Below are 26,863 nucleotides of genomic sequence, written 5' to 3' on the forward strand. Positions count from 1 at the left end.
AAGTACAAACACAGTCAGTTCAAATAGACTTAATGCTGTCACAGTGAAAGTGTAGAGAGCTTGATGTATTGCTAAGCTTATCTGGTCTAGGCTCTCGATATAATGAAAATGTTGAAAGTTAACCACACCATAGGATAATAAACAGAAATTGCCGTCAATATAACATAAACGACAACTCGTGCCATAAGAAAGCGCGATGGTAGCTCTATTATAATGAGGCAGATAAGTACGTAATAACAAGGTGATTCTTAAGACTTTCATATCTGGTAAATAGGCAAGAGTTAAGATACTACAGTAAAAGAAAATGGATAATTTTGGTATCATTTATTGTTGCCTCAATAAAGTTATTATATTTTATAGACAGTAAGCACACAACACATGATCGTACATTGGTTTCAGCCTCAAAATAAATCTAAAGCACAATAGGAGTAGCTCAAGTACCCAGCTAGATATTAGATAAACTTAAACAATAATAGATACACTTACTTTAGCATACATTTTATTATCTTTGGCTAGCATTTAGTTTCTCAGATTATATCATAAGATGAACAATAACAACAAATTTAGCACTTTACTTAAAAACAATTCAATTTACTTACGTAAGCCAGCAGCCTCTCACAATACTTAAAATACCTTAAGTACAAACAAAAATTAAATTGATCTTGATTATTATAAACAGAGCGAAAATGCGGAAGTTACATTTCTAAACCGTACAAATGATGAAAGATTACATAGTTGTCATTTACCAACCGAATAAATGGGCAGTTAAAATAACTCTTTAAGGGTCCAAAATACAGTCATTTGTGGATTATGTACATAGAAACTACGGTTTACGTGTAACGGTTTTACATACAATTCGATTCGGAATGTTCGTTTAAAAGTAGCATTGCTTGTGCAGGGATGCGTTCGGAGTTTTTAGAATATCCGGAACAAACTTTCAAACCGTTCCATCCGTCTGGCAGTGAGCACACTAGTTTTAGCGTAACTATCTATTCTACATTTTTCAGTTAATTTAGAAAAATGTGCATGATTTTAAAACAAAAATAATATGTACCTACTGCAAATACTGCAGTAACTATCACTATGTTTACACACACTCTGTTTAGACATGCATGAATCATGCGCATAATTTATGCGTTTCGGTACACAATTCTTAGTCCTCGAATTACAAACGATTTTGTTTCTTATTAATTATCCTCGGTGTTGGCTACGAATGAGCCTATCGAGTGAGTTCCAGCTACAAGAGTAGTCGATCTGCAGATGTCCATATCTTGATAAATGGAAATTATCCGGAGCGGTCTTTGGGAAAGGTCGTGCCCAATCTTCATATTCCGGAGACAGGCTCTCGTAAGCAAATTGTTCGTAGGCCTCAGTCATCCTGTGGACAAGAAGAGATAATTGTTAATTTTCTTTATTTATTTTTCAGTGCGATAGTTTATTTTAATAGCCAGTCTATTAAAAAAAGTACGAGGAAGACTGGAATTTAGAATAATCATAGAGAATAGCGATAATGAGCTGGATTATCACGCAGAATACTTTTACTCCGGTAATGCGGGCGATGCAATCGTGTTACTATAATGGAATGGACATCACGGATTAATGTTAAAACCAACAGTAGGTACGTAGTATCCACACGCAATCTCAGATCCGTGTTAATACATGATCGCAAAGCGGATTAGATAACAATCGGACTATTTCCTACTTAGTGACAGTACTTCGCGCTATTTCACGTTATGGAGAATACGCCCACCATGAGTGGCTTGACTGACTTTCTAGTTATCCGCTAAATTTACCTCACAAAGCTGCATTCACGTAATCCGTGACTAGAAAGTGGTGTGCTACCCGAATAATTGCTATAGTATGATGCCTGTTGTTTAAAAAGGTAAACTATGCAACTTAATGGATGCCTCAACTGGTTTAACCAGCCAGTACAACTTTATTCGGCGGTAAGTACCAATTAAAAATAATTTCGTAATTGCTATTTCTAATTGTTATGGCGAATAAGGAAACGCACACTGGCCGCATACAAATAAATCTTTGGTAATCGTAACAAGTTGCTGATTCTGTGCATAGGTACAAACTGTATTGGCAAACAAAACCAACAGATTGATATGGAAAGTGAACCGGTTCAGAATACCAAATTATAAACAGAATTTCTTGCAGACATATAAAATATTTTAACTTTCAATATCGAGTAGGTATCGTGGCCATCCTTGCCCAACAACTTTTAATTTGGAAAATGCTACCATAGCAGACAAAAATAGTTTGTCACGTCTGGCAGCAATCGGACAAGGTCATCAGTCTTTATTCATCATAACTATACCTAAATGCTATGGATTCAATGTACAGAGTTAATTACGTAATTATAACGCCCACTAAGGTCAATGTTAGGAACAAGTTTCCCTACACACATTATCACGAGCTGAGGTACATTCTCACATGTGCAACTTTCATTTGTAGGAAACAAAAAACTGGTGCGCGTTCACACGACGGATGTACAATGCTTGTTATTATAATACAGAATCGCTCGCCTCACACTACCTCTACTAACGATGACCGTTTTTGCCGGTGAACTTTCCGTGGAAGCTAAAGTCACGCCTAAGTGCTGGGAACGCGAACTTCCCATTCACAGATATGCAATTTGAAATGGCAAGTGGCTGCCGCGGGTCGCCATCATTTTTATGAGACAAGCATCCATTAACCTTGCTATGTATAAACAAATCTCTTTATACAAGTCATACTAGTATTGTCGTGTGAACGAAACTTCTTTTATGTGTCAAATTGATATTGTTAATCACGTAATCAATATTTTACTATCTTCGCTCTGATTCGATGCTATTATGAAGATTTTATTATAACATTTTCACTAACAGAGACTGAGCATTTACTATTGTCTTTGTAGTAATTACGTGCTGTACAAGTGTAGAAATCCACAGACGTTACCCGTGCATGTCTAATATTTATCTCATTCGTGTGAAAACATCTTCGTGTTTTGTCGTGGTTGCTGGCGGCTGGAGTGATGCGATGTCGTGACCATAGCGCGTAACTCTTCAAGTAGATTCGCTATTTACAATATTTTACTCATCTTTCTTGATCTATGATTATAGGTTTTATGAAAATAATGCAGCTTTTGTTATGGATAGGTATAGATACCTCAACTAGATTATTTAGGTTTTCAAATGGAACTTTAAGCACCACCCTCGTGAATTTGTGACTATTATAGACACCATCTAGTGTTTATGACTTAGATATGCAATTTGTGGGTGATTGCCATTGTGTACAGCAATCAGTACCTAACAGAATTTTCAATAAGTATACGGATGCGATGCGAGTACTTTGGTACTGAGTTAGTTGACTACCTACTACTAAGAAAGCAGGTACGGTCTCTTAAATCAGAATATCTAAATAATTTTATCTGCTACACTTTTGTGAGAACTTTACGCAGGTACCCAGATACACTAAGGTAAATGCCAGGATCGTGTAACTCCGCTCTTGCTAAAGGTTATATAAATACGAGTACATTGAATTTCTCATTGAATAGAACATGTCTCCAGTCTCCACGTTTTTTTACTCTTTTTATTGGACTTTCGAGAGCGTAGACATATAATTACATTGGCAATTAAGAAATCATCTACCTTGAGCATGCAGGTACTAAAGTGATCATTGATGTATCTACTTTTTATAGAAATGCTCATTATAAATAGAATAAAACGATATCATATTTCTTTGTAAGTGCAAGCTATGATCATAAACGTCAGTGATTATGTATTATGCTACGCATATGCAGCGGCTTTTTCTACACACTTTTACTCTGAGATGAGCACTTGAGCAGGTAGACTTGTCTACTATAGTGTTTTTCGAAAGTAAATAAATAACCAGCTCCATTTAAGTAGGTACATTTTTATCGGTTTTCAAATAACAATATCAAAAATATCCTAAAAACCCTTACCTGGAATGCCTCCTACTGTTCGGATAACCAAGACCTGCCATCACATATTCTGGAGGATGGGAGAGTGACATACGAGTTCTAGGAGGGGGAGGCATATACCCTGGTGGCATCACCCCACCGTAGAGTGGCTCATACAACATCGGATGAGGAACATACGTTGGTTCTTCTATGAACATCGATCTTCTTCTGTCTCCTGGAAAATGAAACACACAAAAGTAAGTACCTTAAAACCTTCTCCGTCTTCGCACTTATAGGCTGTTGATGAGGATGGTAGGTAAAGACACAATTGTTATTGTTTGAAGGATCAGCTGCATGTTCATTAATTAGTTCAGTTACTTTTGGGTTTGATCAGTTAGGCCAGAAGTTATTTATATGGCAACGTGTTGCCGGCCACAGTATAGCAGAAATATAATCTTTTTTTTTTAATAAATATTAAATGTCAACGTAGCGCAAAACATTGAAGCTATATCGGCAGTTATGAACATAATAAGATATCGATTCATTCGAAAATGAGCGTGAAGATTAAGAAGAATCTTAAGTACCTACCTACCTATTAGTGATACTTAGTAGGTATTCATGTGATAAGAATACACCTTCAATTCTAGGTTATTTTGCATCCATAAAACACCGAAAGTACTTAAGTGATATTGTTATTTACCAAGCAATTCATTATTGTGATCAACTTCGCATAGTATTGGTTAGGTACAGAATTACTGAGGCACAATGAGGGCGTGGTCTTTTGGTTGTGCCAAAATTTTCCGTCTCGTCTTGTCACAGCTACTGAAGTACTTGTGTTACAGCTACTGAAGTAACAGGACCTCGCACCTCTATTCTAGCCGTTATCTGGCGTGATTGAGTAACAAACATCTAACCAAATTATACATTTTCGCATTTATACGAAGTATCTATGAGTAACTATAGAAAGGTCATCCATTATGATTAATGAATGACAACATAAAGAATCTTACCTATATTTAGATTGATAATTACCTAATTGCCCTTTTCAAACGACGTTAAACAAAAGAATTTTTGGATTCGTCCAATCATCTTAGATTGGGTAGGTACCTATTATTTAAGATTTAGTCTATCTTGCTAATTAGGCAATACAGTGAAAAATGCAAGTAAGATGCTAATATCATATTGTTGCATTCTAACACTCGTTTGTGAAGGTCACATTCCTTGCTACTGCAACGAATGGTTGCTTAATATTACTTTTTTTTAGTAAAGCAAAGTAAAGCAGATCCAAAATATCTTAAACGTCAAACAGAACCAACTTAAATTATTGAGTCATCCTAATTTCAACCCTTTAACTTTCTGTGCTTCTGGAATCTATAGTAATGGTAAAAATTACTGCCACATTCGTCGAGTGGTGACAAGTGCAACTGCCGATTAAGGGGTTCCGTGTGCTACTCCCGGATTGGGCAAAATAACATTGGGCTTTCAATTCTCGAATATTCTCAATGTTACCTTATTGCATCCCTTTACATGGAACTCATTTAATATGACTGGTAAAAAGAGTGTAACATTTAATTTGGGACGTCTGTCTCTGTCTTACTTTCAGTAATTAAATGGCATGTTATTATAATAACTTCAAAGAACTCACAATACAACATATTCTTTGCAGTTATAGTAAGCGTACCTATAAAGTAAGTATTTTATTAAGTGTATCTATATCTTTACTAAGACCTTATTTCGTTGATGAATTGTTAAAAATTGACTGCGTAGTTTAAACGGAATATTGATTATGTCACCCACGCCATAATATTCTCAAGCTACTAATATAAATAACGGATCGTCGGTCGATATCATTATGGTAATGCCAAATTATAGCACGTACCTACCACCTACTAATAATACCTACATCGCATTTGGAAACAGGTGCTTAAAATTCCTGTCTATCTTATTAGTTAATAATAGCAACTAGGTTAAATTTGATTTTAATTATCAATTTCTTTTTTATTGTGTAAGTGATTAATAAATCTAACTAAAAACTTAAATTGCATTTAATAATTAAACTGTTTATGAAATCTCTGCCACTTCAAGGCAAGATCATAATTATAGGCATGTACTTAGATAGCGTAACGATATAATAAACAATTTAAGAAATTGCGTATGGTACCGAGGTATTAAATATTTTGGTTAAAAATAAATACATAATGAAGATTTCTTACTGTTCAAATAACGAGACTAACAATAATAAGTATTGCTCATTCTATTTTTTATTTCTTTATTTAATAAGCGTCATGCCCATATTTTACAATGGGTGGACTTAATGCCTACGGCAATTTAACACTTAGAAGTAATAAAATGGGCACAGGTACGTACTCGTAGGTGGTCCTAATCCCGTTTTAAATTCACGAAGGTCATGACTAACTCACAGGCATTACATTAATTAAAACATAGAATTCATTAATTAAAATTATGATGACGTGGTAAGAAGAAAATATTTTAATGGTTCTGCCTCTTTTATCTGACTATACCTAAACGAAAGTTAATTAAGTACAAAGTAACATCATCTACTAATTAACCTGTGTACATTATGGATGCAATAAATACGTGAATACTTAATTTCTCATCTTATGTGTGATCATTACAGTAAAAGTTATTCAAACATGCACGTATTGACAATGCCTGCCACTACTTATCTGCTTATGCCTATGTTAATTAAACTAGCTGAATGGTAACGAACACTTACTTATTGGTCTCTCGCCATAAATGGCTTCAGGAGGAAAGTCAGGGACCATAGTTCGGGATGCTTTCCGGCCATAAATTGCGTATTCAGGGCCAGGGGCAATTATTTCTTCAGGCGGAGCCCTCTTCCATCTTGGCGGTGGTAGTGGCGGCTCTTCTCCAGAATCATAGTTTTTAGTGGGCACATAGTAAAAACTAGCACTGACTGGCTCGCCGGCAAACGAATTGAAATTCTCTCCCTGACTGGATTCTGCTGTCTCTGCTTGCATCATTCCGTAGGCTTCGTTGTCCCAAGGATCCAGGTACACCCGGTGATTGCTTGGAGGTGTTTGGGCTTCTTCTCCTTCACTATCGAAATCTACAGCAGCCCAGTAGGGACTTCCTGCGTGTCCTGGCATTGCTATTGATCAGGTGAACACTAACACTGTTTGTTGTGAGCCGTCACAACGATTCTAGGATGTTTTGCACACTGAAGCACCAGTCATTTGGACACATAACTATCACCACACGTTCGCGCGCTCGGCCTGATATGGTCTTGTGTGTAATTTATATGCTTTGCTTGAAAACACTGTTTGTTATGCTCAGCACGATCGCGGGGACATTCGACAAACGAACGTTGCAATCGCCGGGAGAGTTACGCGGCACGAGGCACATATGCGCGGGCGCACGCCGCGGCACTTGTCTTCAAATGGCGAGGTGTGTGCAAGCCGCTGTAACGTGCGCTGGAGAAGATGCAATAGATATTAGAAATGTAAACGAACTGCGGTTCACACGCGAACTTTAAGTAGTCTTTAACTTATTATGGCTATTTTAAAATCATTAACAATTTGAAACCAGTTTAAGGTAGCGTTTTGACAAATTGATACGATGACTAACAGTTTTATAATAATAATACCCAAACCGTGATTATAATATTAAGTGGGTAGTTATTGACATGGAGGCATACAAATCCTTACTCATCAGGGACGTGCGATGATGAGTTCGTTAGGCATTATGAGTGGGTGGAGATGAAATATTAATAAGCAGTAGGTGGATAATAGGTTGAAGGTCTCGTTTGCGTTGTAGGTCTAGTGGACGCTATTATAATTGCCGAGCGCTGAGTCCAGGTACTCCCGGCGAAATCGTGGCAAAATAAAAAAGTTTTATTAATGACTTAATATTGCACTGAGTATGTACGGTATCAAGGAACGTAAGGGGTTATACCTACTATACTATACCTAATGATAAATACTAGATAAGTAGGGTCCTAGTTATTCATTAGATCACAGTAACTATTATAGACCTAACTACAATAAGCATAATTGTTACGCTAATAGGTAAAAAAAAAAAATACTTTGATGAATTTCATTCTCACAGCGTCATTGCGTTAACGTTTTATTCTGTGCCTACGTAAGAGACACGGGATACCGGGGTCGTTTTTAGTCAGTAAGAACCTGATAGCATGTTTTTAATCAAAGACAGGCTCCATCCCAGGTGAGGACACTCCATTATGATTTTACATACTGGAGTGTCCTCAACTGGGATGGGGTAAAAAATGTAAGTGCAGATAGAGCAATTTAACAAAAAAATATCAGATTCAAACTTGTCTAAATAGTAAATCCTGACGAAAAACGGTTATAAACTTTTATTTATCTTGACGGCGCTAGTGCTGCAATCTAGTGACAATGTGACAAGTTCCCATTTGTATTGGTCTTGGATGATAAAAATGTAATGTAATTTTTCGATTGTGATGTGATTTAGTCCGTACCATTTTTTAAGTAGAGTATTACTAGAACTACTAGTACTTCTACATCGATGTACTTACAAGGTGCTCTTACTAGAATAAATTATTAATCCTCCATGTGGTATTTATTATGGCAATTTTTTTTTTATTATGGCAACTATTTAGCTGTCTTACTTCGCGCCAGAAATGCGTTTTGTGTCAAAATGTCTGTATTATTTCGACTTTGAATAAATGTGATAACAAGTACTGTGCATTTAAGGATATTTATGGTGATTCGTCCATTTAAGTAGGTTGTTTGTGTTTTAATAGTCTTTAGAATTGATATAGTTTCAAAGATACGGTACACGTGAAGTGGTGGTAACCATCGGCTTGGTTTTGTTTCGTACGACTATACCTTTTTTGTAACTATAGATGTACTGCAGTTTTGATGTGAACGAGTACGTTCGTGTTATATTATGTGCATTCAACCACCTAATTCAGTTTCGAACTAACTTGTGTTGCTCACTTTGCTCCGTGTTTGTGACTCGCCGTGCAACTTACATTGGAATCGTGTTTCAGAAATGCCGGACGAAAACATCTGTACGGACGTGAAATCTATTTTAGACCGGTTGGAAAACAATGGTTTGCAGAACTACATAGTGAGATCACAGGAGTATCAAAAATTACTTAATGCTTTGGGTAAAGACGCGGTATTGAGCGTTTCGGAAACCGACAAGTTGTTGGCAATATGTGCACGGGACTTAAAAGAGGAGCTGCGGTACGCCGCCACACTCATGAATATTATTTCTATCATAGTGACCAGAGTACAGGTAATTAATTCACATCTACTGATACTTTTGTTTGTATTGGTAATGTAGGTCACTGTAAAGATGAGATGTCCTAATTGTGTTTAACTTTGCAGAGAGGCAATTACAACCAATGTCCAAACCTGGTACCATCAGCTTTAGCAGTGATTCACATAATAACAACTATAGCTTTACACAGCAAAGTGGATACTCTGAAACAGTTGTGTTATGATACACTGCTCTCATTCCCTGATGAAACTATTGCAGCTCTTGCAGATCACCATGAACAAGTCATGGAAATCTTCAATCTCTACTGCCATGTCAGAATACCCAGTAAAATTAAATTCCAGGTATCTAAATGTTTTTATAACCTAACTTTAAGAGTTAATTGAGTTACCTAATTTAATTAGCAGATATGTGTTTCTTTTCTAAAGAGAATTGTTAAATGAGAGCATTTTTAGATAATCATAAAAAATTCAAATGACTCTTTGGTAAATGATAAGCTTTAGCACACATTAGTACTTATGCATATCATAAATTACCTATATCAGCTAAACACTGTCATATAGAATATTTATTTATGTGTTTTACAATGTCTATCTACCTCTAAATAAACAGTAGAATCATTATAAACATTGCAGAATTGCTTAATAATTGCAGTACTAGAAAATTATATTCACAAACTTAATAGAAAACTTAGTAATGACACTCATTGTGTAATTAATTTTATAATTAAACATATCACAATGTTTTCAGGCATGTGCTATACTACACAAAATATTAAAATTACTGGAACCCGAAAAGAAGGCACAGTTTGTGGAGAAAGGGATATCTGTTTGGTTTTCAAAGATATTTCCTACTCTAATGAACAGCTTGGCTTTGGATATGACAGAACTAGACATGACTGTAGAAATATTGGAGAATTTAACTGAAGAACTGGTGGCATTCGATTACACTGAAAATCTCCAGTGGCACTATATTTTAGAATGTATCTGCAATCCACAGAAGTAAGTTTAAACTATACTTTTGGTTATCTGTAAATGTTGTTAATAAGGTAAATATTATTTTAAACTGATACAGTTTTAAAACTAATATTAATACCATCTATTTCAGGTATCCAACAATAATGAAAAATTTACTGATACATAAAAGTGGTATCTGGCACAGAGTTTGGATGGTATACATTAAGCTACTTAAACATCAAATCACACAAGCAATGGGCAGCATTGGTACTCCAATAAATTCAATGTTACCAGTTGTTGAAGCCGCATTCAAACTCGATGTGGACAACAGATGTAAGGCATTTGAATGCTGGATGGTTCTCATTGACAGTTTCTCAACTGAAACAAATGAAAGCAACATTAACAAAAGGATCAAACTATTAATCATCCCGCTCAGGTCAAATAATGCTAAAGCTGAGGAAACTGCTCTAGCCAAGTTTAAGTGTTGGTGGCATTTATTAGAGAAATTCCAAAACAAAATAGATAAATTCATTGACACAATTTTGGTCACATTCTTACATTTCTGCTTTGGAAAGCACAATGCCACGGATAAGACTATTATTGTGCCTGGACAAATATCACTGCCACTGAAAAAACTGTGTATTCAGGCTATTGTAGACTTGGTGGGTCATGTTAATTGTGACGGATGCACAGAATTGCCTAAACTAAAAGGAAAAATGATAAACACTAAGAATTTAGTGGATAATTGGAATCACTGGATCTTTTCATTGACTTCGACCATAATGATGTCTGCAAATTCAGACGAAGGCTTGACAAAACAGCAGATGACTTGTTTGTGGAAGTCATTCCTCTTGACTATTGGTGAACTGCCAGAAAACACCATACGAAAAGATTTGTTCTCTGAAATGTTGTCCATATTAGTACATTTGGTGCAGGTAATTATTATTATTCTCATTGTGCAGATAGTTGTTGATGAGTTGATTGTGGATATTCTCTAGTCTTATAATTTTCTATTGCGTATTTTTGTTTAGGAAAAGAAGTTCCCTTTGATAAGAGATTATATCAATCTAATCTCTATATACTTATTATTGTAATGACTGGTTGAATTAGAAAAAATATTTTCGTTTTGTATAAAGTATTTGTCGATGAAGATATAGGCTATAAAACATCACGCTACGACCAATAGGAGCCGAGTAGAGCTAGTGAGACTATGCCAGAGTAGGAAGTAATAAATATAATTTTTATTCCAGGAATGTAAAAATAACAGCAAGCTGACGGATATAGTATTCAATGCTTTACTCGTGTCACTTTTTGATGGAGATGCAAGGATCAAACAACTAATGAAGTCAAAGAATGATGTCACTCATCCACTTTGTAAGATCACATCAGCTTTACTGAATCCTGCATTGCATCTTGCATATCAAAGGTAAAAAAATCGATAGATTTTAAATTTTGTGATATTGTATAAACATTACCGTAAGATTGGTTTTCTTTTACCCTACAGGGTAACATTGACTCAAACTTTTAGACCAATGAAAAACTAAGATATACTTTTTTCTATTCCTATTGGTTATAGAATTTGGGTCAAAGTTCAGTGTACTATGGCAACCTGAACTTACAAGTGAATAAAGTTTTTACTTGAAAATGTCGCCATAATTTTTTGGAAGGTGTATTTTACCATTAGTTTATTATTCTAATTGGTCTGTCTATATGATAATTATCGTCATATTCTTATACAACACAAATTTTTTCTATTTCAGTTGTACCTTCAAAGAGATGGTAACAAAACTGTTGCCTCTAACAAACATGCTGTTAGACCCAGCTTACTGCTCGCCAACATTTGCCATAGGATACATTTTAAAGAACTTGACTGCCACAGATATTTCTTTGACATTCTGGACTGCGTTGTCGGAATCAATCTGTGAAACACAATATGACATTTGTGCTCTAAGCCTGTGTAACATCATGATGTGGCCATTGGAGAGGGTGCAATCGTTTAAAAATGTAAGTGTTGTAGTTTCCTACTGAATACAATTAAAACATTGCTTTTTCAACTGTTTTGTGGTATGCTAGCTTTTGCCAGTGGCTTCGCCTGTGTTCCCATGGGATACAAACTGTCCTATGTGTTATCCCAGACTATAATCTACTCCAATTCTAAATTTCATCTCAAACACTTCAGTAATTTTTACGTGATTGAGTAACAAACATACACACAAATATTCACATTTATAATCACTTGCTGGTGCTTTTGTACATTAATCTCATTAATGCACATCACACCCACACTACAACCACAATTTGTGAATTACACAATAAATTATTCCATACTGAAAGCCCTTAGCTTTGATTCAAATTAAAAAGATTAAATTTTATTATAATCTACTCATGTATTTCAGGTTGACGTTGCAGCCTTAACATGGTACACAATGCATGACATATTTCATAAGAAACTCAAGAAAACTGATGTCTTCCCCTCAGCTTTATCAGAATTTCTGAACAATTCTGCAGATATGACACATTCCTATATATTTTTCAAACTGTGTGTTCTACTTGGTGTTATAAAACACAAACTGTCTCAGGAGGGTTGTGAGTATTTTTTACTATATTTACTATATTATATTTTTTAAAAGAAATAAACCTATTCCCTTAGGTTTAATATAAGAGCAACAGATGATTAGAAAAAGGCATCCATAAAGTCCTGTCAAGTGTTTACTAAGCTTAGACTCGGCCCAAGACCCGCTCATTGTAATCTTGGTGACTGTAGTTTATATCTACTGTTCATTGTAATATCAGTGAGACATTAATAACTCGAAAAAAAAAATAGGTTAACAAAGATATTGCATTGTTAAATTTCGATAATTTCTAATTCTAGTAATTATTGCTTCTCTATTTAATTCATTTTAATGTAGTTATAGTTCTTTTTTGTTGTTAATTAATTGTTTATCACAATAAAAATGCAATATTTTTGTTGCAGTTGGCAATAATGGTATAAATTCTAATGTAAAGTCTAATATAGAATTAATGAATTGTTGCACATAATTTGTTTTAACGTGGCAACTTGGGTTCTGCTTGTAACCTTGGCGGGTGTTTGATGAAACTTTAGTAATATGATGTTGCTCTACTAGACTTAAATAAAAACATTAATTTATATATTTTTGTGGTCTAAGATAGATTAATTTTTACAGGTGCATCAGTGGAAAAAGAGATGGAGCTTCTACATGTGTTGACTGGTCGCATTAATTCCTATCAGACCTATGAAAAACTGTTTCCAATACTTATTGATAGAGTGTTGGGTGTATCGACCACAATAGGGAGTGACGTCAATGAAATTGTAGCTCGATATACTCTGTTTACTATGAGGAAAATACTGAAAATTTTGATCCAAGCGACCAAACAGACACCTGAGGTATTTATCAACATAATTTTGATAATGTTATTATGTTTTGTGTTATGTGTATACTAAAGATATTTTTTTTTTCAGGCCATAGACATACTGTCATATGTTGAAAGGTCATTGCATGACTTAACTCTTCTGTTTCAATCTGAGCTATATCACAAACTTATACCAGTTATTGTTGATGAGTTAATAGACATATCCACATACCTTTTAAGTCAGTCCTTATTGAAAAATACAGTTATTTCTATGTTGAAGACTTTGTCACTTAAAATAGTGGAAACAGATGCAACATTTAAAAAAATAAACGCAATATTAGAAGATTTGCATAAAGAAAAGAGCCCAAGTAAGAATCAAGTGCCTGAAGACATTACATTCACAGCCCCTAAGTCATTAGATATTACTATAACAAAAAAGGTTAAGAAAAAAGAACCAAGTATAGTAAATACTGTTGTGGAAAATGGAGAAGAATATGTTGTAGTGAAGTCCAACTGGAAATTTAATCCAAGAAAATTAACAGAAAACCAAAAAGAAAAATTGCAAAGGAAAAGAGAAGATATTCCAGCTTTGTATCAAGATTTATCACAATCGCAGGACGAATTTAAACTTGTGTCCTGGAAGACAGACTCACAAGACACTTCCAACAGCAGTAAATCAGAAAGTAAATCTTCAAAGTTAGGAAATGATGAGACCGCTACGGTAATACTTTCGAAGTTACCAAGTTCGAATGTTGTGCCCACTATACTAGAAAACTTCTTTGCTGAAAATAAAAAGAAGGATAGTTCCCCCAGTACTAAAGATGCACTACCAACAAAAGAAGCTGCTAAAGTTGACCCAACAACACCACAAAGCACTAAATCACCAAGAATGGCTTTAAAAGACCGCGTGTTTCGTAATGTAAGAAATTTAATAGAAAAGTCAGGAGTACAAAAAGAGAACAAGGATGCATCTGACGATCTCAACAAGACAGACAGGGCCATAATAAAAACTCCCACTCAGTCCAAAAGTAATGATACAGCCAATGTCATTAATTCTGCTCCTCCATTACTGTCTGCTGATAGGCCATCAAGAGTTAAAAGAAAGCCTAGAAAATTTGAAGAGCTTATGTCATTAAATGCTAAAAAGAAACGCCAGTCTTTACAAAATATTAAATCAACAGACTTGGGCAAACAATCTACATCTGAGTCGACTTCTTCAAATGACGCTACAGATAAAGACGAAAGTGTAAGTAAAGAAGATTCATCAATGGTTCCAAAAGCTGACCTCGAGAAAGCAAATAAATCTGATGCTGTACAAGTTCTTGAAAATCAAAATATTTTGGATAAAGGTGAAGTTATGGAAAATAATAAAGAGGATGTAACCACAGTTACTGAAACACAGATTACTGAAAGTATAAGTGAAGAAAACTGCGTTAGTGCTGATGCACCAACAAACATGGATATTGACAGTAATAAGAAAACTTCGAATTCAAAAGAATCCGATAACTATAGCGATAATGGTACCAGAGTTAATGATATACCGGTGAATGTTAACAAAAAGGAGAAAAAATCGAAAGAAAATGAAACTTCTCCTATGAAAAAGGATGAGAAAAGTGGCAATAAAAAGGCAAGGGACGTGGTTAGTCCGAGCATCAAAGAGATTGAAACCGTTAACGAGGACAAAGAAACCAAGAAAAATGACAATTCTAATGTCAATCAAAAACAAAGCTCTCCTATCAAAAAGAAAAGAAATTCAAACGAAAAAGAAGATAAGAGGGAAGAAGAAACAAGTGAAAAAGAAGATCAAAATGTAAGTGAAAAACAAGAAAGTCCTGTCAAAAGTGGTAAAAGACCATCAACGCCAACTGTTAACAAAAATAAAATTGATGAACCAAAATCAAGTACTAAGAAGCCTAGAAAATCAAGGATTGAGAAAGAATTAGCAATAGACATGGTAGAAGGACATCCATTCTTAAAAATGCAGTCTCAAAGTCGTGTGACTAGAAGAGCTTCAGAAGCTGTTACCACTGGCAGGAGGAAGACTTTACTTGATAAGTTGAACAAATCAAAATCGGATCCAAACACTCCAGCTAAAGGCGAGAAAAAAACTAGAGAGAAAAACAAAGATGGTAAAGACAAAAGCGAAAGTGATAGTTCGAGCTCCTCGGTCACTGTTGAAGATACCCAAGAAAGAGACACAGGAAGTAAAGATACTTCTTTCACAGATGAACTGCCATATTCCGATGATGTTATTGAGAGCTCGCAAGATTCGACAATAACAACCATATCAGTTAAGTCAACTAAAAAGACTGGTGTGAAAGTCCCTGTTGTGGCTTTAGAAAAAATAAAGCTCATCCCAGATCAATCTGACAATGTACCTGAATCACAGAGTATATTAGATACCGTAGTTGTGCGTAATGCTGGGCCTTCAAAAGATAAACAAGACAGTAGAGATGATATAGAATTGTCCGTGAATAAAACTGCTGTTGAAGACCAAACACAGGCAGATCTTACAGAAAACATGGATACGGAACCTATTGACACAGAGTATTCAGATGTTGTAATCGTAATAGCTGAAGAGGTTCCGCCTCCTCTAACAATTAGCAGTGACGAATCACACGTAGGCCAAGCAACACAAGAAATTGCTGAAGCTGACACCCAGCCAACTAATCCTAATGACTTTATGGAAGTCGATGTTGTGAATAAGACTAAGAATGCAAGTGTGACTGTTGCAGACAGTGACACTTGTAGTTCCGGCCTCAAAGACGACTCTTTGACTAAAGAACAATCAATTCAGGAAAAGCCAAATTCACCTTTAGACAACACCACATTAACGTTACCTGAGTCGGTGGTTATTGAGCTAGAAACAGAGGGAGGAGCTTCATCCCCCTCGTCATTTGGTGATGAAGCTAAGCGAAAACAAGATTTCTTGAATAATACTCTAGAGATATCACCAATTAAAAATATGAGTCCCGATAGAAATAAGAAATCACCGTCTCCAGAAACTAGCACTGATTATGTGGTTATAACGTTGTCCTCGCCTGTGCACAGTAATGGAGAACCCTTTGAAAAATGTACTTCTCCTGAAGTTTTTACTGAGGACAAGATTTCCCCTGATAAAAGGGATCAGTCGCCGCCCAGAGTAGAAGTAACTGTGACTAGCACTAGTCCCAGCTCTTCTCTATCGCTAAAGAAGAATAGACCGCAAGTGCGTTCTGGAGGACGGGCGGCGCAAATGTTAGGATTATGCTGCGTACCTGATAAAGCTATTATTATAAACCAAGAAAAGACTGACTCTGAAGAAATTAAGAAGCCTAGTACATCAAGTACACCTGCTAGAAGAAATTTACGAATGTTATATAATTCAGTTAGTGAAAATATTGAACCTCCCAGTGAAAATGAGGACAGTGAGCAATTCCTTAAGTTTAGACGATCGCTCCCTGCGGTAGACAGCAGTCCATCAGGACCGATATTAAAGAGGAAACTTGTAGAGATTTCCGATGAGGCTACAGTTTCACCTGCCAGCAAAGTAAGTCTACTAATCTTTTCAAGATTTTTTACTTTTAAATGCTTAATGAAAAACTAATATCTTTATTACATTTTTTGCAGAGAAAGAGAGTGAGTTTCCACGACCCGCCAGTATCAACTACAGTATCAGTACAGAAATACATTGAACCAGGTGGTGTACGATCGCCATCGAATTCTATGCATAAACGTCTTGAAAGACAGCTACGACAACACACACCCATGAAATCACCCAAAAGACTAGAAAATGCATTTAAACTAGAAACAGTACTAAACACGGTACTAAATAAAGCCATTGAAAGTTTCGCGGATACTCCAGTATCTGTAAATACTCCCGATGACACCCAAGTATCCTCTCTAGACGAGACACCAGTTGTTGAAATTGTGAGAGCTAGTGAGTTGAATGACAGTGATCCAATTTACCCCGATTTGGTAGATTGTAAGGATCCCATAGATAACATTGCGGGCGAACTGTCGTCTCCAGTTATGAAGTCGTTGCTTGTTAGAGAATTATTAGGGAAGGTGGAGACAGTGGGTGACTTGGCAAAGATGACAGAACTTGAAGTAAACAGGTTGCGCATTAAGGCGCCTAAGATTAAAGTGGCGAAGAAAGTGTTGTCAGACTATGCTTCTAAGAGGGTGGAGAAAGCTCAGTGTGAAGTGGCGGTGGTCACAGTGGAAGAGGTGCCTATGTCAGAACCTGAGGTAACGGGCGTGGGGAGCGCTGATATGGAAGTACAGACGGTCGCCAACGTGTCCGTAGATATGGAGATGCAAACAGTTGAGACACCCATTTCTGTTACTTATGTACAGACCGAGACTACTGCAACTACACACGCAGTTGTGCAGACAGACCAATCAGGCAGTACTTCAACTGCAGATATTGTTAAATCCTGTTTAGAAGAGGTTAGTATTTTGTTGGCATTGCTTGATCAAAAAGTGGGATTACCTCTAGTTTCTATACTAATATTAATAATCTGTTCATTATCTTTCCAGAGACCAGACTTCGTGAAACAAGTTAGCAAACAATTAGAAGATACTTCTAAGCAAGAAATAACTGAAAAGTTATCAGTTAGTGCTATAACTGACGTGTTAGTAAAGAAGATCAGTCCAAAAGACGCCAAGTCACTTTTGAACAGAGTGTTGGAAAGTCAGTGGAATAAAACCTCGAACGAAAAGCGCACTAGTAAAGAATTATCATTTATTCGAGAATTTATGTGTGAGAGGTTTGACTCCAAAGATTTGATACTTTTCTGTAGCGAGGTACTGAAATCTGTATATGATAAGCCTGCTTTGCCTAAGTTTTGATGCTTTTATTGTAGAGCTGTTTATGTTTATGTTTGGCCACGTACGGCTTCGTGTTGATGGCGGCCTCACCGGCTTGCACGACTGTTTGTATTATAATATACAATTAGCACTTTTTACCAAAACGTGGATCGCATCTGGTCGCCATAGTTACGACGTGACATCACTATGATCGCTTCATGCATTTTACAAAGACCTGCGATTGTTTAAAGTAAGCGTCCATAGGCCCGCATCGTATGCATCGTACGCATTTCGTTTGACGTTAGTACGCATCGCATGTAGGCATTGCTGATGATGTGGTCCGTACGATGCGGATCAGTGGACGCAGTTGTATGAGTTTCTATACAAGACAAACTAAAATCCGTTGCGTGCGATGCGTACGATGCGGGCCTGTGAACGCGTACCTTTAGCCTCCTATGTAACGTTAAATCTCATTTAATGTATATGTTTATCCTATACACCAGTATCAAGTTGTATTGTGATGTGTGTATGTGTATGTATTGTTGTAATGTATGTGTTTAGAAAGTCGCATATTGTTCGTTGAATGCGATGTTTTAATTATCGTAATATTAGTATTAGTTAATTCTTGTACCTAATTGTGATAGATATATTTGAATTCGGAGATAATTCAATAAAAACACGAAGATAATAAAACTATTTTTTATTTAATGTAAAACAGGTAATATTTACATTATTCAGTCATGATGAGCGACCGCTAGCGGCCACAAACATTAAATTCTTACATAACACACGGAACAAACACTAGAGTCACTTGCTGTTATCACCACAAATGCAATGACAGAACATGCCATGACAGACGACATATTATAATTTTATGTATTTGTAAGACATACGAGTAAAATATTAGTTGTAGAATAGCAGTAAATATAATAGATAAGAGAGATGGAACATGGCATCGAGATATATTATCACAACTAATATTTACAGCAACCCATAGGTAGGTAATGGTTAAAGCTTTATTTGTAAACGAAGACTTAAAATGTTTCATATATTGGCACAATATTAACTTTGTTTTGGAAACTGTTCGGTAGTTGTACTGTCGATTTTTGTAGGTAAATTTTATTATACATAATAGTCAATTAAAAAATCGCATGGAAAAGTAAATTAACAATGCGAACTTATTGTAACCACCGATTGTTGAATCTTTAAATTATAATGGATAGTTATTAAAATGCAAATGCACCAGTTTCCATAAAGTTATTATTGCGCCTTTGCCTTACACACTTATTTACACACCCTCTTATATATCACCCATCCCATTTTTATATCACACTAAAAAGACGTTTTTATTATAATAGACCTTATTGTTGCCAAATTATGTTTGATTGTTGCAAGTGCTGACTGATTTGCTAGAGTAGTTATTCGCTTAAGTTGTAGGAACTAGTTATGTTGTAATAAATTATTTTATAAAGAAGTTATATGTTTCACTTGCTCCTTTTCGCATCACGTAGTTTTTGATTTATGTTAATTTTAGGCCACACCCCCATTTTGTTTATTGCTTTGTAGGTAATGCATAGCTGGGATTGTCCAATACAAATGTATTTTTGTTGCATTGAAACCATGAGAGTGGTGTTGCTTGAATTGAATTGCAATCATTTTTAGTTATATTTTTTTCTATTATTTTACCATTCCATGACACATACACAACAAAAAGTATTTAATTACGTTACCTACACATAATTTTTCGGCGGCCTTTCACAGAATATACTAGGCATTTAGCGATATAATCAATAACAACCTCTCCTTATTCAGCCTTGTACCAAAATCTCGAAATACTTATAAAACTACCAGTTACATTCACTAAGATTATAATATAATTACATACTTTTTGTCTCCCGAATCAATAACTTACTTACAGATAATGTCGTTATTGAACCGATCGTACTTTGGTGTACTACTGAGCTTTTATACGCTTCAATATAAACCTTACATAGATATATTTTTGTAACACTGTCTACCTACGACTCACTCCGTACTTGTGATTGTAAAATAATGGATCTATTTACCTATACCGAACACCGGTATGGAGTATGTAGGTAGACCGTGCTCATAGATTATATTTTGATTTTGGCATAAGGCTCTTAGTCAAAGCTCCATTTAGGTATATATTCTTAAATTACACAATGATGAAAAGTTTGTATCACTCCCGAACAACACACCACACCTTCAAGAAAAAGTGTTCATACAATATTGTTCTTCACTTCTAGGAAATTAGACTACTATTTTCGTTTTTACGAATGTAGAATAATACTTTGGTCCATAAATTGAGCACTCGAGTTAATTTAAACATTATTTAGAGAGGTAAGCGGTCACTGTCAGGGAAAACGCATTTCTGCGACGTAGTCTAAATGTTCTAAGTTATGGTGAGAGTTGGAGCGGCGAGGAGCGCGCGACCTGTGGATGTTGTGGTGAGAGTGAGCTCGCGTCACTCTGTAGGTACCCTCGCGACGCTGCCCGGCGTCACTAGATTTCCGCGTTGATGAGACCCAGTCATCATCGCGCGTCCGCGACGCTGTTGGAGGTTTCCGGTAATTGTCGAAAACTCGACGATTGTCTTCATAACGCTGTCGTTGCCAATTACGATCCATATCGTGCCCATAAAGATCTAGTTCGCCGGAAGGTTGGAACTGGCTTGAAGAGTTCTGGCAATAACTAGATCGCTTCCAGCCATCATCGTATTTCTTACGGCTGTTCTCATCGTCACCGATTTGCCGGCGTTGTGACTGGTTGGAACTGCTTTCGCTGGTGTCTTCCCCTGATGTGCCTATTCCAAGATCTTTATCATCGCCATAAATCTTATAAATGCCATTAGGATTTAAATTCTTTCCGTTGTATATTTGGTCATTTAAGACGAGCTGTGGGTGTGGTATGCAATAGGGATTTGGGTAACATTTTTCCAACTTTGCCATTTTGATGTCATCTTTCTTTCTGGTACAAGAGCCAGGACCGAATAGTGACAACAGGACTGGAAGTAGGAAGAGGCCATGCATAGCTCCAAAGAATATTACCATGAATACCATTTTGAAGAATACGGAGAAAATGTAACTGTCAGCTAGGAGCAATGCTATTACACCGAGAATTGTACTGAAAGAGCCTTGAACAATGGGCAATCCGAGGGAATAGAGACATTCGCTAACTTTGTCGTCAGGGGACTTTGCTTTAGATGCCATGTATGCGTAGCAGATATGTGCGGTGAAATCAACAGAGAAACCAATGCACATAATCAAATTTATCATTGATATTGAGTCGAGATTGATATCCCAAAGGGCCATATAACCTACTACACCTATTTCAATGGATATGATACTGAATGCGACCCACAAGGAACAGAGGATATTGGGGATGAATACAAAGGACGTGATCATCATCATGAGAGCTCCGTAGCACAGGTTCTGGAGAGATGTTGGCCTCACGAGTTCAAACTGAAAGGAAACGAATATGATTTTACACAGAGTATTGTTTTAGTATACGTAGGTAAACAACAATGTATTCAAACGTACCTGATCAAAAAATACGAAATATGGATGGAATACGGAGGCGTTCAAAGGAGATTTTGCGACGACTTCTCTTAGTGCTTTCACCATCTCCTTTTCGTGGTTTGTTCCGCTGATGTTAACTGCTTGAACTAGGAACCTTGAAGCAACAATCCGGTTTCCTGCCTCGTTGAATCTTACGTCCAGAGAGAATGGGTTTGCTGGGAACAGCCATAACTGAAAAGGAAAGGAGAAGATGAAAAAGAGATAATATAAATAAGGCAAAATATTGAAAAAGTGGATATTGCCAGTCACATGTTATAGTGATAAAAAGATCTACAATTAATTCTATCTTATACTCACTTCTTTGAGATTCTGAATGAATTCATCCTCATTATCGATAGTCACGTTCAAGTAATCGTTGTTTCTCGATACATAATCGACGAATGTTCGAAGCCAAGACTCAGTGTATAATGAATTTGATATGTACGATGTATTTTCCAAGCTCTTCGTTAATTCTTCCACTTGATCTTGCACTTTTGGATCAGAATAGTTGTATTCGCCGCTAATTACCACCTAAAAAGGAACGAGCAAATTAGTTATTGTACTTCGATGACGTCATCAGACAAATTGTCGTTGACACAGACATATTGGAAGCATCATTCAATATCATTTGAAATTCAATGAGGCTTTCCTGGTGACCTTTAAAGATTAAATAATTTCAAAGTCTTACCTGAATTCTATAAGGAAATTCTCTGTAATACAGATCTTCACGATCAAAGAACTCAACAGAGTATGAATCCACTTTGGACAATTTCCTTCTTTCTAGCCCTTCTTTGAGATTGGTCACTCCGTACCCTGCCCCTGCCAGGTATGCGATGAAGACCACGATGACTAGGGTTTTCACGTAGCCATTGTTCAGTAAATCAGCCATGGTTGTGCGGAAGAAAGCCATGATGCAGTGTTCCTTGTTATCTATCGGATTATCAGGATCAGCTGCGTCAATGCCTCCACTGCAGAATACTCTGTATAACCACGATTTCTCTTCTGTAATGAAAAGCATATTGTTAAGAAAATCGAACTAAGGTGATATTAAAATTGAAATCTTAGATATGATTGTCTTACCTTTCCTGGCTCTTGATTCAGGCAGCACTTTCATCCAAGTTATCGTATGTCTGTTTTGCTTTTCGCGATAGCCCGATATTGCTACGCACCCAGCGAAGAACGTCAGATGCCACACAAATGTGAAGCAAACGGCGAGACCTGTAATTAAACATTGGTGAATAAGTTACGGAGGTTTATTTTTGGGTCACATGCTTCAACAAACTGCTAAATAGCCTTGCAATTCCATTGTACAAACCTGAATACATGCAGAATATTTGCACCGACGGGAATGGAGAGAAGATGCCAATGAAAAACGAGAGCATATCCGTAACGGAGGTTATCGTGATGGACACAGCTGCCTCTGACAACATGATAGCCATCCTCTCCGGTACTGAAAGCTTCGGAGATGCTCGTCTCCACGCCGCCAACATCACGAATGTATCGTCAATACCGATACCTGGAAATAGAAGTACAAAATTAAAGACTTATGAGAACATGTGGTTAGAATGGCGTCAGTAGTTATTCATTGTTAGTTATGTATGATGCATAAAAGGTGAAAAACGTGACAAAGAAATCACATGTGTAGGTAAAGTAATAAAACCGAATGTAATGTCTCAGTCTGAGTAAGAGCTTCCGAAATAGAATGCTATCTGACAAATAATATACTGTCGGAAATCACATTAATAATGCAAAGTTATTTTTACTGTTTACTTACCAATCATTAAGAAGGGAGCAGCTAAATTAATGCCAATGAAGGAAATGCCTAAATATATGGCGCATCCAAACGCTGCCGCAGTTGCCATCACAGCAGATATGTTGCCCAGCAAACCTAGCCATGGTTTTGAGCGAACCCAATCGCCCATCATACAAGTGACTATGGAGAATATTCCCATGAGAATGAAAGTGGAGCTGAAGAATGGTATGACGGTTCTCGTGTTCTTTTCTAGTTCGTGGTCGAGGGTTCGTGAGGCAAAACGAGCGACGGAGATATGTTTGAAGCGGCCAGTATCTTCCGCTATACCGACAGTGTCCAGAAAAGCATCTTCCCAAGCTGCACCTCTGTAATAGTAGAAAAACGTATTTCATCAGACTCCTATAGGCCTTTAAAGAGGAAACATACGCTTTACGAAATGTTGACTCACAATTTGTTTAACTACCTTTCCATTCTCATTCCAGTTCAATATTACGCAGTGGTTTTTTAAAAGCGTGTCAAGATCGAAGCCTATTATCTAAGTTATAACGTTGTTTATTTACGCAAATTGTAATGCTATTGAAATTCAAAACAAGTCATAGTAAAGCTAAATGAAGCAGAGTGAACATAATAAGTACTATTAAGAAACGATAGAAACGTTTATTGTTTCCTTCCAAAAAATAATGACTGCTACAATCATATCTTCCTTAAATTGCATGCGTGGCTATTCTGATTGTTTCACAGTAAGTTATTTTATAAAGGATATCCTCCATTACATGTAAGATAATACTGATCTACGCACGATTCAGTCTGACTGTAAAATTATAATTGAAGTTGTTTGTAACACTTTATGAGGTTAATAAAAAATATTCCTTACCTTCCCTCCAATTGCGCTTTAGTGTCTGTTCTCACAAACCAGACTAGCTGTACTGCCGGCACTGATTCTATAATGTCATCCACCACTTTGGAGCCTCCGAAGAACACTGGGAATGCATGGGCCTCCCATGTTACAGGGTTGAACATTATGGGAAACGTTAAGTTCAGTTCGCCTCGCTCTACCTGTAAGACAAGGAACAAATCATTAATCAAACGATTGACGTCTACGTGAGAAAGGGCCCTACTGTATAACTATTGTGATGTTCTGAAATACGCAAATCGTTCCTTCAATATAATAGAAGCCATAATCATCTATTCATTCAATATCGTTACGTATGGACCGTTTAATGTCCACGGAAGTCTGTGTTGTCAGTTTGCAAACAAACAGGGATAGACAAAAATGGTCATCAATGGTAGTACCTACAGATAAATGTATTTTTCGTGCGCTTGCGATTATGACCGCGTGTACTTAGTTCCTTTACCATGCCGACCTTAGCAGTTCGCCGGAAAAGCGCTAAGCTAAACGTTTCTCTGGAGGTTAAAAAGTACCTACCAATCTCTCAATGCAAAGGTTCTACTATGTACTTCAAAGGACAGTCATGTTTTGTGAAGGCATGACATTCGCCTAATCACACGTACAAAGAATTTCCATTAACTACGACAGACATGAGCAATCCTTGTGGGCACAAGATCTCTAGAGAAGGATGCTTAGAATATAAATGAAGAATGACACATTGTTAATATTGTTGTGCTTTGTAACCGACTAATTGTACGTAGGTTGATTTTATAACTTGTGGTATTATTATATTGTTGTTATGATAACAATAGGAATGTTGCCTCAAAACCATGTGTGTAATCTTAAAGCGCGTATTTGCCTAATATTGCAGTAACTGAAAATTATACCGTAACCAAATTGCGTTCGTTGCTATTTGTCATTGTTTGCTTTATGGCTAGGAAAGGCACATCATGGCGGTATGATGTAAGATGCACTGTGTTATAATATGTATGGCTGTTTACTTCATAAAACCAACACAGTACTTAATGGCGCGGATTCAGTGGTCTTTATATCTTTAGGTAGGTACCTACTTACCTTTTTTCGTAAGCGCAACCGGGTCTTTAAAATGTGTTAAAATAATGTCCCAAATGTTATATTAAATTTAGCAAACTCCATATTTTTTGAAACCGGAATCTGTTATTGTCCTCTTATCTACAGTTAATGCAGTAGAATTGCATGTATGAAAATTATTTATTTTTTGTATTTACTCGAGTGTCGGCGTTCCTTAGCGATGTTAAACAATGTGAACATTGACAGCCAAGTTTGTGGTCTGCGGTCAAAGGTGCATAATGCCTATGAGTGGAACTGTTAGATATCTGCACTATTGTTGTTTAATTTTTCTTTGTAAGCAGTGATTCAGTGAACCCAAACTTGCCTTGACTCAGTCTGTGGATTCGGTATGAATTGAATGTAAAGCAGGTGTCAAAAACCCATGATATTGACGCGAATTTCCTGATAGCCTCAATGTCATTGACATGGTTCGCCATTGACGGCATTGTATTGTATTGATTGGACAAAAAACCCCAGGATTTTATTTAGCTGAAGATAGTAGTTACGTAGATCGAATCTATCTTGTTTTCCTTTTTCGTCTAACTCTGAATAGTTCGTATTCGAAACACGAAACCAATTTAGTTGACTCGTAATTCAATAAAATCGTCGCGTTTATGTGAACCCTATTTCGATAGCGTGGGAGCAGTAAATCTATTTTCTTTTTACAATTTTGAAATATTTTTTTTTCATCTAAAGTAAATCGATAAGTCCTGCCGTCACACAGCTGTATCAGGTGGTACCAATGTGTTATTTTATTGAAACGCATTGCCATTAAAGTGTGAAATTTAAATTGCCACAAAATTGGTTTACGCGACCGCTGCTGTGAATAAACACCATGGTCCACTTAAAATGTGTGAAGGGATTACCTAATATCTTTAGTTATACCTAAGTTGGAGTTGGAGTAAGAGGGACCATAGTTGTCAGAATTTTGATGCGATCAAGTGAGGTATGCACATTAAGTCATCCTGTAACTCCAGCTACTACGAAAAGAAAAGTGCCATTTGTATGACCAAAAATCAAAGTTGAGTGGCTCTATATTCTATAAATATACTATCCGAAAATAGATTCCCATTGTCATTGTTTCAAGGTATTTAAGACGATCCAGTCATGTTCTGTGGTTACAGAGTTCACTGTCTTGCTATTTTCTGGTTCGTTACCTTTGTACCTATGTACTTTAGATGCTACTTTTGCACAATAATTGGCAAAGTGGGACATGTTTCTATATAAACAGTTGCAAAAACATGAATTAAGAGCATTGGTCATACAATATGGTGACTGATT

General features: G+C 36.4%; 3 protein-coding genes across 5 annotated transcripts in view; 1 reads left to right on the forward strand and 2 right to left on the reverse strand.

Moving 5' to 3' along the window:
• Window positions 1–309: 309 nt before the first annotated feature.
• On the reverse strand, window positions 310–7,531 carry LOC118267221 (uncharacterized). Its single transcript, XM_035581077.2, has 3 exons — window positions 6,645–7,531; window positions 3,950–4,142; window positions 310–1,378 (listed from the first exon to the last, which is right to left on the reverse strand). The coding sequence occupies exons 1-3, from the start codon at window positions 7,036–7,038 to the stop codon at window positions 1,192–1,194; spliced, it is 774 nt and encodes a 257-aa protein (XP_035436970.1). The 5' UTR covers window positions 7,039–7,531; the 3' UTR covers window positions 310–1,191.
• A 1,001-nt stretch (window positions 7,532–8,532) lies between these two features.
• On the forward strand, window positions 8,533–19,747 carry LOC118266703 (telomere-associated protein RIF1). 3 transcript variants are annotated; one of them, XM_035580201.2, is made up of 12 exons: window positions 8,533–8,649; window positions 8,922–9,172; window positions 9,265–9,498; window positions 9,905–10,155; window positions 10,262–11,045; window positions 11,361–11,536; window positions 11,871–12,114; window positions 12,507–12,696; window positions 13,296–13,516; window positions 13,592–17,011; window positions 17,092–17,913; window positions 18,004–19,747. In XM_035580201.2, exons 2-12 carry the CDS (start codon window positions 8,924–8,926, stop codon window positions 18,313–18,315), a joined length of 6,903 nt encoding a protein of 2,300 aa, XP_035436094.2. In that variant the 5' UTR covers window positions 8,533–8,649; window positions 8,922–8,923; the 3' UTR covers window positions 18,316–19,747. The 3 variants fall into 3 exon arrangements, with proteins under 3 accessions (XP_035436094.2, XP_035436096.2, XP_035436095.2); XM_035580203.2 differs by having other exon boundaries at window positions 8,543–8,653; XM_035580202.2 differs by lacking the exon at window positions 8,533–8,649 and adding an exon at window positions 8,660–8,800.
• The window catches only part of LOC118266705 (patched domain-containing protein 3), a 50,337-nt gene continuing 42,432 nt past the window's right edge, over window positions 18,959–26,863 (reverse strand). The window contains exons 4-11 of the mRNA XM_035580204.2: window positions 24,479–24,660; window positions 23,626–23,969; window positions 23,167–23,367; window positions 22,932–23,069; window positions 22,540–22,853; window positions 22,170–22,382; window positions 21,834–22,043; window positions 18,959–21,755 (exon numbers count right to left, since the gene is read on the reverse strand). Coding sequence (XP_035436097.2) covers window positions 20,649–21,755; window positions 21,834–22,043; window positions 22,170–22,382; window positions 22,540–22,853; window positions 22,932–23,069; window positions 23,167–23,367; window positions 23,626–23,969; window positions 24,479–24,660 — 2,709 coding nt within the window. The 3' untranslated portion in view covers window positions 18,959–20,648. The remainder of the gene's footprint in view (window positions 21,756–21,833; window positions 22,044–22,169; window positions 22,383–22,539; window positions 22,854–22,931; window positions 23,070–23,166; window positions 23,368–23,625; window positions 23,970–24,478; window positions 24,661–26,863) is intronic.

Source organism: Spodoptera frugiperda, chromosome 23, assembly GCF_023101765.2.
Source record: "Spodoptera frugiperda isolate SF20-4 chromosome 23, AGI-APGP_CSIRO_Sfru_2.0, whole genome shotgun sequence".
Taxonomy (NCBI): Eukaryota; Metazoa; Arthropoda; class Insecta; order Lepidoptera; family Noctuidae; genus Spodoptera; species Spodoptera frugiperda.

Excerpts from the sequence above, each read along its gene's own strand:
- LOC118266703 (XM_035580201.2), top strand. The coding sequence starts at position 8,924 with ATGCCGGACGAAAACATCTGTACGGACGTGAAATCTATTTTAGACCGG. Across the intron at positions 9,173-9,264 it reads TCATAGTGACCAGAGTACAG|AGAGGCAATTACAACCAATG; the intron begins GTAATTAATTCA and ends TTAACTTTGCAG. Across the intron at positions 9,499-9,904 it reads CCAGTAAAATTAAATTCCAG|GCATGTGCTATACTACACAA; the intron begins GTATCTAAATGT and ends CAATGTTTTCAG.
- LOC118267221 (XM_035581077.2), bottom strand. The coding sequence starts at position 7,038 with ATGCCAGGACACGCAGGAAGTCCCTACTGGGCTGCTGTAGATTTCGAT. Across the intron at positions 4,143-6,644 it reads TTATGGCGAGAGACCAATAA|GAGACAGAAGAAGATCGATG; the intron begins GTAAGTGTTCGT and ends TTCATTTTCCAG. Across the intron at positions 1,379-3,949 it reads AACAGTAGGAGGCATTCCAG|GATGACTGAGGCCTACGAAC; the intron begins GTAAGGGTTTTT and ends TCTTGTCCACAG.